Source organism: Malaya genurostris, chromosome 3, assembly GCF_030247185.1.
Source record: "Malaya genurostris strain Urasoe2022 chromosome 3, Malgen_1.1, whole genome shotgun sequence".
Taxonomy (NCBI): Eukaryota; Metazoa; Arthropoda; class Insecta; order Diptera; family Culicidae; genus Malaya; species Malaya genurostris.
This window is the reverse complement of record NC_080572.1, coordinates 89,668,573-89,682,632: the sequence shown is the minus strand read 5'-3', so window position 1 is coordinate 89,682,632 and position 14,060 is coordinate 89,668,573. Positions and strand designations below refer to the sequence as shown.

The window sequence follows — 14,060 nt, the reverse complement described above, 5'->3', positions numbered from 1 at the left end:
CGGTCAACCGGGACATTTGACATTTTTTATTTTTTTCGTGGAATAAAACCATAGCCACAACAGGTTGGAATTATCTTCATTCGTTTTTGTGAATTTGTGTTGTTTTTCGAAATCCGAAAATCCAGTATTTTAACCAAAGGAAAACAAACAAACAAACGTTAGATCCATTTGGTTTACAATTTATGGTAGTTGTTTGACAGATCAGCAATTACCGAACGATCGGTAATCAATTCAATTACCGAACTGATTACCGCAAGTTCAGCTGATGAAAATTCGGTAAAAAATTACCGAATTCTGCGAAATTTTCTAAGTGTGTAAGGATAGCGAAAAATTAAAGAAAATTCACGAACTTGTTCACTTTCTTCAATCCCCGGAACTGTTTTTCCAATTTTACTATCCTGAGATGGAACGGAGCCTCGGAGACCCATAGTGGTATATACCATTCGACTCAGTTCGACGAGATCGGAAAATGGCTGTGTGCACTTTTCCAAGATATTTTTACCGCTCAATTTTCTCAGAGATGGCTGAACCGATTTAAACAAGCTTAGGCTCATTTGAAAGCTACTATTGGGCATTCAAGTTTATCAAATGACTGCGACTTCTGATTCCAGAGATGTGATAGCGCCCTCTGTGATGATTTTTCAAGATCTATGAAAATTCTACTTAGTGGATTAAGAGGGGTTTTGTGAACAACTCGAATCAATCTGAATTAATTGGTGTCAAAAATTATTAAGGAGGATATCGAAAAGTAGTTAGATTATTGGATAAAAGAGCGAAAAAACATATTCTGACATCAGTTTTCAATGTATTGTAGCAAAATTACATTTTCATGCATTTCACAGATTATATTGAAGAAAATCCTAGTTTCTGTGAAACGCTCGCACTTTGGACTTGACATTCTTCATTAAATTCTGCACAGTTACTTTCGTGACTTTCCTGGTGGCAGCTGTCCAGTTTTTTTAACTCCTGCATGTTTTGGAACACTGTACCTTCCTTTCGAAAGTGCCGCTTGACAATTGCCCAATACCTTTCAATTGGCCGAAGATCCGGGCAGTTCGGTGGGTTGATGTCCTTTTCCACGAATTGTACATTATTTTTTGACAACCACTGTAGAACGGAGTTGGCGTAGTGGGCTGAAGCCAAATCCGGCCAGAAGAGAGGAGGATCCTTATGCTTTCTGTACAGTGGCAGCATTCTCTTCTTCAAACATTCTTCCTCGTACACCTTGTGCCCTTCGTGAAGAAAATCGACGACCGCAAACCACAGGTACAAATCCCTTGCCAGACCAACACCTTTTGCCCAAACTTTTCATCGCCACCGTGGTGTCAGCGTCGTCCAGGTCCTGGTACACCGATTTCGTATAATATTGCGGTCCGGGCAGCGCTCAAGAGTCTTCCTTGGCGTAGGTTTCGTCGTCGATCAGGATGCATCCGTCTTTATTCTGTAGAATCCGGTTATACAGTTTTCGCGCTCTTGTTTTGGCCTGAACTTGCTGTACCAGGGACTTTTCGGCACCTTCTGTTTCTTGTACGTTTTCAGGGAGTTCCGAACTTTGATCCGTTTTCCTACCGGATCGGAGCAAATCCTTAATGGAAAGGGTCTTACCGAACTTCTCGATAGTATTTTTGACACTGGTGTGGTGCACTTTCACCCGTTTTGCAATTTCGTTGTACGTGACACCACTTTCTGAGCACCAAGTGTGCAGAATTTTCTTTCGCGTTTCCGGATCAATTCGACTCATCATTGAAACGATAAACCGTACCGAAACCAATCGATTGCGCAGCTCTTATTGACATGTAAACAAACATGTCACCGTAAAACACGCTGCAAAAAATCAAGCCATTTCAGAGTAATAACTGTTTGAATGTTGCTAACTACTTATCGATACACTCCTTAGTGTCAGAAATTCTGTAATAAAAATATTAAAAAAAATCACGAGACTGTTTTAAAGAAAGAGAAAGACATTATCACACCACTAGGTGTGATCAAATACACGTGCTCGTCGGTTAGGTCTTTTAGCGGTCGGTTCCGTAGTTTGATACGAAATCGACGATAAACATGCCGTCTTCAGTAAACAAAACTACCAAGATTTTCCAGAAAGTATGCCATAGCGATTTGCGAATAAGAAAAGATATATCTTTTATATAGCTCGGAATAATTTGAAGCAAATATTAAATATACAAATATCGGCCAAAATATTTGTAGCTATAATGAGAATTATCATATCATGGTAGTCAACCTCCAACGAGTGGCATATTCTGGATACTAGCTCGTGGATACTGGCTCGCACCACTCCACTCTCCACTAACGTTCAAGAAACGTCATATCACCGCCGGACAGAAGTTGACGAAAGCTAACATTTATCCAACATCACGATTCAAACCAAAGAAGAAATTATGAAGGGTTCTTTCGAATCAACAAATAAATACAATTCAAATATCAATTGGTTTATTTTTCCTGTTAAAAACTATTGTAAATGTACAAAAAATTTCCTTTTAACACACGATACTTGTTTGGACTCCGCCTCAGCAGCTACCAGATTTCAGCTCGAGATGAAAACGTTTGCAAGAGAAAATTAAATACAGAAAATAAACACAGCAAGAACACTAAAGAATTTTATTAGCCAAGAAGCAATTGTTGCGAAACCAGACAGCAGGTTAAAATTATATTACCATTTTATGCTCTAACAAATATGATTTTGTAACAATTTCTATCAGCTTAACGCGGTAGCCGTATGATGGTCTCTTTAGTAACTATAAGCCAAATCTGTGCAATTGTATTAGCTTAGGCGAAGCTTTTTCTCTCTTTCTCTCACTCTCTCTCTTGTTACGTGACTTATTTACAGACAAACGTAGTACGATTGATAATAAGCGACTGACTCACTTTTTGGCAGACATTTCCTCCTATGTTCTCCGTCCCACATCGCCCTTCTATAACATCAAAAAGTCCTCCAGATCGGAGGTAGTGGTCCACGAGGAAGCATCCTCCTCATCGGCTTCGTCGTCATTGTTATTGGCACCGTCGTCGTCCTCGCCGTCGTTATCATCGTCCCCGTCGCCATCGCCACCATCACCGCCATCCTCGTCGTTGTCGTTGTCATCATCTTCATCGTCGTCGTCCTCGCTGGACGAGGAAGAACCTGGTTGGAAAATATCATCGTCATCATCGAGTACATTGAAACGCATTCCCCGTCTCCGCCGACGACGCTGACCACCGTTCTCTCCGCGAGCGCCGTGAAATACTGGAATAGGCAGAATGAGGGGGAATTTTGTGCACCGATCAAGAAGGCGAACCACGCACACCGCTCTAGTCACACGCACGCACACACACTCAACCAAAACGGATTGTTGTATCTTTTGCATGATGTTCAAACAAATGGCTAAGACAAAGCTCTTAGCATTTCATTAGAATTCTGAAATGTGATGTTCTAAAAATCGGAAATCTTCTGATATCTAAAGAAAGGAGGGATATTTTCTAATCATTCGTAATTTTTCGGTAATCTACTTTTCCCGAAAAGGGGCTTTCCAAAGAACTGTGATAGTTTTTCGTTTAAAATTTTGTTTTCATTAACATACATCAAACGACGTGTACAGTCGAAAAAGTAGACCCTTTGACAGAAAAACATAAAGTTCACTAGAAGTTCCGATATAAAATCTGACTGCAAATTCGGCTGTAGAAACAATTAAGGAACCATCAACCCGCAACACATACACAACGTCACAAACACATCCATTCATGAATGATGATCACAGTACTCACCGACCGACTCCGTCTCCGACATCGAATTGTCCTCAGAGTTTTCCATCTCCTCTTCCTCTTCTTCCGCATCGTCCTCGGTGTTCTTTTTACGCCCAACGCTGTAGATCCTTACCACAGATTCCTGGACCGAATTGAACCCACCCTGATTCTCCACGATTGCAATCTGGCTGCCGTACATGTTGATTGCCAGATCGTAGATGTTCCGCTTCACGTCCACCGTCGAAATGCTCGAGTAATCGTAACCGTCCAGTACCTTAAAGCTCGATTCGAAGAACACATTATCAGCATTCGTTTCCGTCTCCAGCTCCGGACAGATACCGTAAATCACATTCTGCGGGGAAAACTTGACGTAGCACTGGTCCAGTGCCGGAACTGTTCGCAGCAGGTGAAATGTTCGCAAATCCCACACCTCGGTGTTGGACACGATCTCCAGTCCGTTCGGATGGAACACCCCGGAAATAGTCTGATTCAGTTTGTCAAACTTATGAATCTCTTTGCCCGAAGTTACGTCCCATAGGACACCATCCGACAGCACCAGCTCATCCGACGGGCAGAACGTAGCGCGATTTTTCGAGTACTGGTTGTAGATGTTTGGGACCAACGAGAGAATTTTCTGTCCAGTGTTGATGTCGTAGATCGTAGCAACCTGAGGGAAATAGAAAATGTATTAATTTTGCACAAATCTGTGGTGCTGCTGAAAAATACGGAGAAAAACTAAAGAAATGCTGAAGAGGAAATCAATCACAGTAGCAGTTGACTAGTAGTTTTGATCGGAAACACAGCTTGGTTTTGCCGCTCTACCCATAATTGTCCCACATTCCATAGGATTTCCTAAATATATGGGATAATTATACAAAGAACTCCTATAATAGGAGTGCAAACAAGATATTCGATTAAGTAAACGTATAGAAAAGTGATCAAGTTTCAAACAAGCATTATGTTCAGTTTCGAAACTATTTGAAGTAATAGTACAACATGGAATGAGAAGTCCCGGACCAAACAAAGGAAAAGTCGATTTCTTACCGTGAAAACTTTTTTTATTCTTCAATATAATCTCCACCTAGAGCGATACACTTGACTCATATGTCCCTCAACATTTTAATGCCCTTTGAAAAAAAAAAAAGATTTTTTAGAGCCTTCAAAATAGGCTTCCGTTTTTGCAATGGCGTCAGCATTCAACGAAACTTTCTTTCCCAGAAGAAACTTTTTTAGGTTTAGAAATAGATAATAGTCGCTGGAGGCCAGGTCTGGAGAATACTGAGGATGGCAGACCAACAGTGCTAACAGCTATAGTCCTGGGCTGTCCTTTGCTGTATCACGAATACGTCTCAACATAACTCGGTCCATGGCTGCCCGTCGTCAGCCACTCAAGGCACGGATGCTTTGGAGATCACCCTCCACTTGATCGATTCACCTTGCTCGCTGTGCTCCTCTTCTTCTTGTACCAGTCGGATTCGATTCAAGAACCATTTTCACTGGGCTGTCGTACGACATCCTTATAACATGCTCAGCCCATCGTAGACGTCCGATTTTAGCTGTCCATACGATGGGTGGTTCTCCTAGCAGCTGTTGCAATTCGTGATTTATACGCCGTCTCCACATTCCGTGTTCCATCTACACTCCGCCACAGATGGTCCTCAGTACCTTTCTCTCGAAAACACTAAGGGCGCGTTGGTCCTCTGCCAACATAGTACAGGCTATAGAAAACAACCGGTGTAATGAGCGTTTTGTAGATGGTCAATTTCGTGCGGTGGCGTACTTTTCTCGGTAACCAGTAAGCCTAAATACACGAACTCGTCAACCACCTCGATATCGTCACCGTCTATTAATATTCGTAGTGGGAGGCGTAGTGTTTCTTCTCTAGGGCCTCTTCCTCTCATGTATTTTGTTTTTGACGCATCTATTGCCAGTCCGATACATCTAGCTTCAGCTTTCAGTTCGATGTATGTTTCCATCATCTTCTCAAGATTGCGTGTCACAATATCAATATCGTCAGCGGAATCAAAAAGTTGTACGGAATTTCGGAAGATCGTGCCACTCGTGTCGATCCTCGCTCTTCCAATCACACCTTCCACAGCAATATTGAACAAGATACAAGAGAGTCCAAAGGTCACCTTGCCGTAGCTCTCTCCGAGATTCGAAAGGACTCGAGAGCGTCCCAGATACTCGGACGTAGCACATCACTCTATCCATCGTTGCTTTGACTAATCGCGTTAGTTTATCCGGAAAACCGTATTCGTGCATGATCTGCCATAGCTGTTCTCGATCAATTGTGTCGTATATCGCTTTGAAGTCAATGAATAGATGATGTGTGGGTACGTTGTATTCACGACACTTCTGGAGTACTTGTCTTATCGCGAATATGTGATCCGTAGTGGTGCGGGCTCCTGTAAATCTCGCTTGGTACGGCCCTACGAATTCCTTAGCTTTTGGTGATAGACAACGGCAAGGGATTTAGGAGAGTACCTTGTAGGCGGTGTTCAGCAATGTGCTTGCGCGGTAATTGCAACAATCTAGCTTATCACCCTTTTTGTAGACGGGACATACCACTTCTTCCATCCATTCCTGCGGTAGAATCTCCTCCTCCCAAATCTTAGAAATCATCCAGTGCAGCGCTCTAGTCAGTGCGTCACCTCCATGTTTGAGCAGCTCGCCTGGTAACTGGTCATTGCCCGCGGCTTTGTAGTTCCTCAGCTTGCCGATCTCCTAACTTATCTCCGACAAATCAGGTGCTGGGAATCTGTCATCGGCTGAGCGTGCATCCGGATTGATTCCTGTGTCGTTCTCTGTATCTTGTGCTTCGCCATTCAGATGCTCGTCATAGTACTGCTTCCACCTGTCGACCACCTCACGTTCGTTCGTGAGAAAGTTACCACTGGTATCTCTGCACATTTCGGCCTGTGAAGTGTAGCGTCTACGTGAGCGGTTCACCTTCTCATAGAACTTCCGTGTGTCATTCGCGCGGTACAATGGTACAGCAGCTGCTGACATTCGCCGTAAAACCAGTCATTTCCTCGATTCGATAGACTCGTATCTAGTACGGTTGCAGCAATGCTACCCACGGTGGGCCTTATATTCCTCCAGCCGTCTTCAAGAGTCGTCGCGCTAAGCTGCTCTTCCCTTGGTAGCACTAGCTTCAGTTGTTGCGCGTATTCCTCTGCAGTACGGACGCTACGTAGCTGCTCGAGATTGAGTCCCGGCGGTCCTGTGTGAGTGTTGTGCACCGTCCATAGTTTTGAGCGCATACAAACCGCGACAAGGTAGTGGTCACAATCAATATTGGCACTGCGGTAAGTGCGCCGTCGGAAAAGAATCGCCGTCGATTTGATTTTCCGTATGTTGATCAGGTGATCTCCAGGTGGCTTTGCGGGGGAAGAAGGTGCTTCGAACTACCATTCCTTGGGAGGTTGCAAAGTTCACGCATCGTTGGCCGTTGTCGTTTGTTGCCGCGTGCAGGCTATCCAGCCCGATCACAGGCCTGTACATTGCCTCCCGGTCTACCTGAGCATTCATGTCGCCGATACCGAGTTTTACATTCCGCCGTGGACAACTGTCGTAGGTTCGTTCCAGCTGCGTGTAGAATGCTCCCTTCTCGTCATCGGGTCTTGTCTCATGTGGGCAGTGCACGTTGATGATGCTGTAATTAAAAAAACGGCCCTTGATCTTCAATACGCAATCACGCGCTGGCACATCTTGCCCAACACTACAAATCCCGTTCCTAGAACGCTGGTTGTGCCACAGCTCTGGTAGAAGGTAGCCGCTCGATGCAAACTTTTCCACACCTTCTGTCCCGTCCAACAAAGTTCCTGCAGTGCTACGACATCGAAGCCGTGTATTTGAAGCTCATCATGCAGCATTCGGTCGTATCCTGGGAAGCCAAGCGATTTGCAGTTCCATGTGCAATGCTTCCAATCGTAGTCCTTTGTTCGTCATCTTAATCTTTGCCGATTATTCCGAGTCGTATTTATATTAGAGATGGGCAATTCGCTCCTGAGCTGTTCCAGTGAATCGAATCTTTAAAGTGAGCTGACAGCTCACAGCTCTTTTTAAAAGAACCGCAGCTCACCAGTTCACCGCACTGGTAAGGTGGAAACAAGTTATGAGCTGAACGGATCTTCGGCTCTTGAATAGCGAGTTCTAAGTGAGAAGAAATGTGTGCTTTCATTTGTTCTACCAAATGTGCATTTATCCTTCTTTAACAGATTGAATGTGCCATTGTCAATAAGAAATCTTACCTCTCACTCAGTAGGCTAAGGTACATTTAGGGATGCCAACAAATGTGACATAATAATGATTCGCACACAGATTAGTTCGCATAGCATTGTTCTTTGTGCATTAATGATTTCGATCATGCTTATGAAAGAAAAACGGAGTAAGAGAAACGGCACAAGAAAAACGGTGCGCTCAAAACGAACCTTCAGTTCAATCTAAATGAGCTGATGAGCTGATGCATTGAATCGATTCACTTTAGTGAGCTGATCGGATCGGAGCTGCTCACCGGTATGAGCTGTTTCGCACATCTCTAATTTATATCCTGATTGTACGTAACATGTGTTTTCCGGGCGGCTTGTTAGGCCTGCACCAACCTCCTGTTTCGTCGGAGGGCCATCGTGTCAGCACTGTTTAGAGTCCCACACTGACACAGGACGGTAATCAGCCGCTCCTAACATGGAGAACAGACGCTGTTTCGAGTCGCCCCAACATGGGGGATAGACGCTCGAGTAGGCTCGCTCTCTGTAAAGAGAAGAATCCATGGACTGGATTCAGGCCTAAAATCAAGGTCTAAATCTAGAATTCAAGTCCAGTATTCTGGTTCTGAGTTTAGTTACAGAATACAGGTCAACAACTCAGTTCTAGAATTAAGCCCCAGAGTTTAGGTTTCAGTTCCAAACAAGAAATAAATTTATAGCATTGAGGTTCCGGAACTCACTTCCAAAAATCTGGTTCAGAGTTCAGCTCCAGAATCCAGGAACAGGAAACAGGTTTACAATCAAAATCTAAAATCAGAACATATTGATTTTTCGATCAAATCCCAGCTACCTTTGATTTTGATAGCGTTATTAGGAATACAAATGAAATACGATCGAAAAATCGATACGACGTTATACAGAATAAAAGTGATAATTTAAATCAAAAATTGGGAACTCATTTGAAGAATTCAAGTCCACAATTCAATTCTAAAATCCAGGTTCTAAGTACAGAGTTCCGTTTTTTATCATAGGTCCAGAATTTATTCCAGTATTCTGGTGTAAGTCCGGTATTCAGTTCTTAATCCAGATGCGGAATTCACGTGCTGAATCCAGGTATAGAGTATTCAGTTCCAGGATCCAGGTTCAGAGTTCCGGTAACGGATTCAGTTTTAGAATACAGTTTTTTATTCCAGTCCAGAATTTAGTTCAAGAACTCAGGCTCAGGATCCAGTTCCAAAATTCAGATTCAAAATTAATTTCCAAAATTCATGTGAATGTGTTTAGAATCTCGGTCTACATTCAGAATTCAGATGCAGATGCAGAATCCAGGGCCAATAGTTCTCGGGTTCAGCTTCAGAATACCGATCCAGGTTCAGTTGTTCAGGTCCCCGATTTAGATTCAGAATACAGTTTCTAATTCCAAACCCAGAATTTAGTTCTAGAATCCAGTTCCAAGTTTCAAATTCAGAATTCATTTCCAAAATCCATGTACAGAGTTCAGGTTTAAAATCAAGGTATAAATCCAGAATTCAGGTTCAGAATCCAATGCCAAAATTTTGATCCTAATTTAGTTTCAGAATAATGGCTCACAGTACAGGTCCCGAATTCAGTTTCAGAATTCGATTCCTGAATTACAGAAATAAGCTCTAGTATTTAGGTGTAGATCCAGCACTAAGGTCTAGAATCCAGGTCCCGAATTCAGGTTCAAAATCCAGTTCCAGAATCCATGTACCGAATTCAGGTCAAGAATCAAGGTCTAAATCCTGAATTCTGAAAAAGAAGAAGTCCGCAATTCTGGTTCTAGATTCAATGCCAGAATTTCGGTACAACATTCAGTTCCAGTAGGCCCAGAATTCAGTTCTCGGGTTCAATTTTAGAATGCCGTTCCTAATTCCAATTCTAGAATTCAGCTAAAATTCAGACTCAGAGTTCAGTTTCAGAAGCCAATTCTGAAATTCAGGTTCAAAATTTCTTTCCCGAATCCATGTACAAAAATCTGGTCCGGAATCAAGGTCTAAATTCAGGAGCAGAATCCAAATCCAGAATTCTGGTCCTGAATTCAGTTCCAGTGTCCAGATGAAGGCCTCGGGTTCAATCTAATTCCAAGTTCCAAATACAGTATTAAAATTCATTTCCTAAAGTTTTAAAATCAATGTCCAAATCCAGACTTCAGGCGTAAAATCCAAATAAAGAATTCTGGTCCTGTACTCAGTTCCAGAATCCAGATCCAGAATTCAATTATAGAATCCAGGTTTCGAATTCAGTTGCTGATTCGAAGTAAATCCCGAGTCCAGTCTCGAATTCTGTTCTGAAATCCAGCTCCAAAATTCGGATTCAGAACTCAGTTTCAGAAGCCAGGTTCAAAATCAAAGTCTAAATTCAGAGTTCAGGTGCAGAATCGATGTCCAGAATCTAACATTCAAAAATCAGTTCCAGAATTCAAATACACAATGCAGGCTTAAAATCAAGGTCTAAATTTAGAATTCAGGTGCAGAATCCAAATCAAGATTTCAGTTCCAGAATCCAGATTTCAGAATATAAATGCAGAATTTCAATCCTAAATTCCTTCCCAGAATCCTGGTGTAGAGTACAGAGCGCAGATTCCAGAATTCAGTTCCAGTATTGGGGTGTAGGTCCAGCGCTCAGGTCCAGAATCCAGATCCACCACTCAGGTTGTCTAGTCGTGAATTCAGCTCCAGAATTCAATTCCTGATTTCAGATCCAACTCTCTGGACTTACCGTACAAGCACTCAACGGTGTATTTTAGTTATATTCGTATTCGAGTTTTTGCATTCTTTAAATTTTTAATATCCTCTATAAAAACCAAAGATGTTTTCCACATGTGATATTGTTCCATATGATTTCATTTTAACCGAGGCCAAATAAGTTTAGCTACCCCATCTGGCACTCACCTCGCCGGTCGTTGCCAGCACCTTATCCTGCTTCACGTTGGGAAACTCCAGATACTCTTCCTCGTCCCACTGGAGCTTGTGTGTAAACCGATTGCTCTCGATATTCCACAGAACCGACATCGGAGATCGCCACGCGCAGGACGTCAACAGTAGCCGACCGTCCTTGCTGCATTTGATCGAGTTCAAGTACGATTCGTGACACGAGTAGCTAAACTCCTCGTTGCTGTCGCTCAGGTTGAAGATTTTCACCTCTCCACTGTGCGAACCGGTGATCAGTTTTGTGGCACATGGCTGCGAAAAAATAAGAAGAATAAATTACACGGCAACTTAAATTATACGGCGCTGTTGACTTACCGTAAAATCACAGCACGTAAAGAAAAATTCCGAATCTTGCGGTCGCAGCACTCGCGAGGCAGAAAAGTTTGAGTGAACCAAACGGCGATCGTACCGCCGGGAGGAAAATCCGGCGTGTCGTTTGAAAAACCGTGCTGCAAAGTTCGTACTCATTCCGGAGGCCCGGTTTGGACGCGGATCCGGACACTTGTGCGGTACGAATAGATCGAACTGTGGACAGGTTGACATCGGATGTTTACACAAGGCATGTTGATTGGTAAGATACTCGGTTATGATGGTATCCAGTGTTACCGTATTACCGGGCATATCGACGGTAGTGCTTTTGGAAGACGTCGACGCCGGAACAAGGAACGAAGCTGTACCGATGGTGGCGGATATTTGCTTCTGCAACGAACGCTGCTGATTGCTGTTGTTGCTGCTAGACGAGGAGGAGAAGGGAGTGTTTAGATTGCTGCAGTTACCGTGGGAAGAGCTACCGCCGACGGGCCCGCCAGCACTAATGCTACCCGTATTGGTCTTTTTTATAAGCTTGATTGGAGTGAACGGCTCACTCGGAACTTGCTCGGGAGTCGGTGCAGTGCCAGCACTGCCCGGAACGTCCATCCGCAAAGGATGAACATCACAGTTGCCGTTTGCATTGTTCATACCGTTACCCTCGGCACCGGCAGCAGCAGCAGCAGCTAGGGCAGCTTGCAAATTGGCTTGAGCCGAAGAATGATTGAACACGGCCTCTGTGGTTTTGCTGCGAATTCTCGATCGCTGTATGAGGGTGGCATTCGGTGACCGGAAAGCGAACGGTGAATGATGCAGATTTCGCCCAATGCTGGGACCTTGCTGGAGCTGCTGTTGCAGAGGTGTTGGAATTGTGAGGTTGGCTTCTTTCACCAAACTGGAAGCCGTTTCGTTCAAACCTCTCGCCACCAGATGTTGATAGATTAGCTGATAGAGTTGCTGTTCGTTGAACTGTATTTTTGTTTGAGCAACCACATTTGCTTTGTGGATGTCGGCCAGTGATGTATCCAGCTGATTGGTAAAGGTTTTTGTTTTTCCCGAAACTCGTTCCATCAGTTCCAAAGCATACTTCTGGAACTGGACATGTTCGGCGCGCTTTTCCTGCAAAATTGGGTCCCGCATTAGACCTGAAAGTTAAAACAAAAGATGAAATGATACCAGGAAAAGATTATTTACTATATATTAGAGTGCCATCTATAACAGATCGGCTGAAAAGCTCGTATCGTTTCTATGAGAGGGTGCCACTAGAATTAAATCCATTTTCAGTTAGTATCAACCTTCAAAAGATACGTGTATAAATTTGACAGCTGTCGGATTATTAGTTTGTGAGATATTGCATTTTAAGTGAAGCTACTTTTGTTATTGTGAAAAAAATGGAAAAAAAGGAATTTCGTGTGTTGATGAAACACTACTTTTTGATGAAAAAAAGTGCCGCCGATACCAAAAAATGGCTTGATGAGTGTTATCCAGACTCTGCACCGGGCGAAGCAACAATTCGTAAGTGGTTTGCAAAATTTCGTACTGGTCATATGAGCACCGAAGACGATGAACGCAGTGGACGTCCAAAAGAGGCTGTTACCGATGAAAACGTGAAAAAAATCCACAAAATGATTTTCAATGACCATAAAGTGAAGTTGATCGAGATAGCTGACACCCTAAAGATATCAAAGGAACGTGTTGGATATATTATTCACGAATATTTGGATATGAGAAAGCTTTGTGCAAAATGGATGCCGCGTGAGCTCACAATCGATCAAAAACAACAACGAATTGATGATTCTGAGCAGTGTTTGGAGCTGTTATATCGAAATAAAACCGATTTTTTTCGTCGATATATAACAATGGACGAAACATGGCTCCATCACTTCACTCCGGAGTCCAATCGACAGTCAGCTGAGTGGACTGCACGCGATGAACCGAACCCAAAGCGTGGAAAGACTCAACAATCGGCCGGTAAGGTTATGGCGTCTGTATTTTGGGATTCGCATGGTATAATTTTCATCGACTACCTTGAAAAGGGTTTCCCTTCAACCATCAACAGTGACTATTATATAGCGTTATTAGAGCGTTTGAAGGACGAAATTTAAAAAAAAAACGACCTCATTTGAAGAAGAAAAAAGTTTCGTTTCATCAAGACAATGCACCGTGTCACAAGTCGATGAAAACCATGCTGAAATTGAACGAATTGGGCTTCGAATTGCTCCCTCATCCACCGTATTCTCCAGATTTGGCCCCCAGTGACTTTTTCCTGTTCTCAGACCTCAAGAGAATGCTCGCTGATAAAAAATTTAGAAGCGATGAAGAGGTAATCGCTGAAACTGAGGCCTATTTTGAGGCAAAGGACAAATCGTACTACAAAAATGGTATCGAAAAGTTGGAAGATCGCTATAATCGCTGTATCGCCTCTGATGGCAATTATGTTGAATAATAGAAACGAATTTTGGCAAAAAAATGTGTGTTTCTATTAAACGATACGAACTTTTCAGCCGAACTGTTAATTGACAAAGCGGTGGTGAATGAATGCTTTATTAGCACCTAAAAAAATCAATTTGCAAAATTTGAACTTATCTGGACATGAGTATGTATTGTCACATCGCTATCAAAGTTTGAAGATGTTCAATCTTGGAAAACCACCGTTGATGTGTGTTTTGATGAGCGTACGAATTTCCGACCAGTCACAACGTAACTTTGAGACGATGATGGAAACATACATCGGACTATAAAACGAAGCTAAAGCGAATCGGACTAGCTGTAAATGCGTCGAACACAAAATTCATGAGAAAAAGAGGCTCTAAGGAAGAAACACTACACCTTCAACCACATATACTAATAG

At 42.9% G+C, this 14,060-nt stretch overlaps 1 protein-coding gene across 3 annotated transcripts in view; it reads right to left on the bottom strand.

Moving 5' to 3' along the window:
• Positions 1–2,431: 2,431 nt before the first annotated feature.
• Positions 2,432–14,060, bottom strand: part of LOC131434901 (protein mahjong) — a 30,502-nt gene continuing 18,873 nt past the window's right edge. For 2 of the 3 annotated variants that reach the window (XM_058602159.1, XM_058602160.1), the window contains exons 4-7: positions 11,216–12,354; positions 10,862–11,152; positions 3,760–4,405; positions 2,432–3,241 (exon numbers count right to left, since the gene is read on the bottom strand). In XM_058602159.1, coding sequence (XP_058458142.1) covers positions 2,931–3,241; positions 3,760–4,405; positions 10,862–11,152; positions 11,216–12,354 — 2,387 coding nt within the window. In that variant the 3' untranslated portion in view covers positions 2,432–2,930. The remainder of the gene's footprint in view (positions 3,242–3,759; positions 4,406–10,861; positions 11,153–11,215; positions 12,355–14,060) is intronic. The other variant, XM_058602161.1, reaches the window with a different exon arrangement.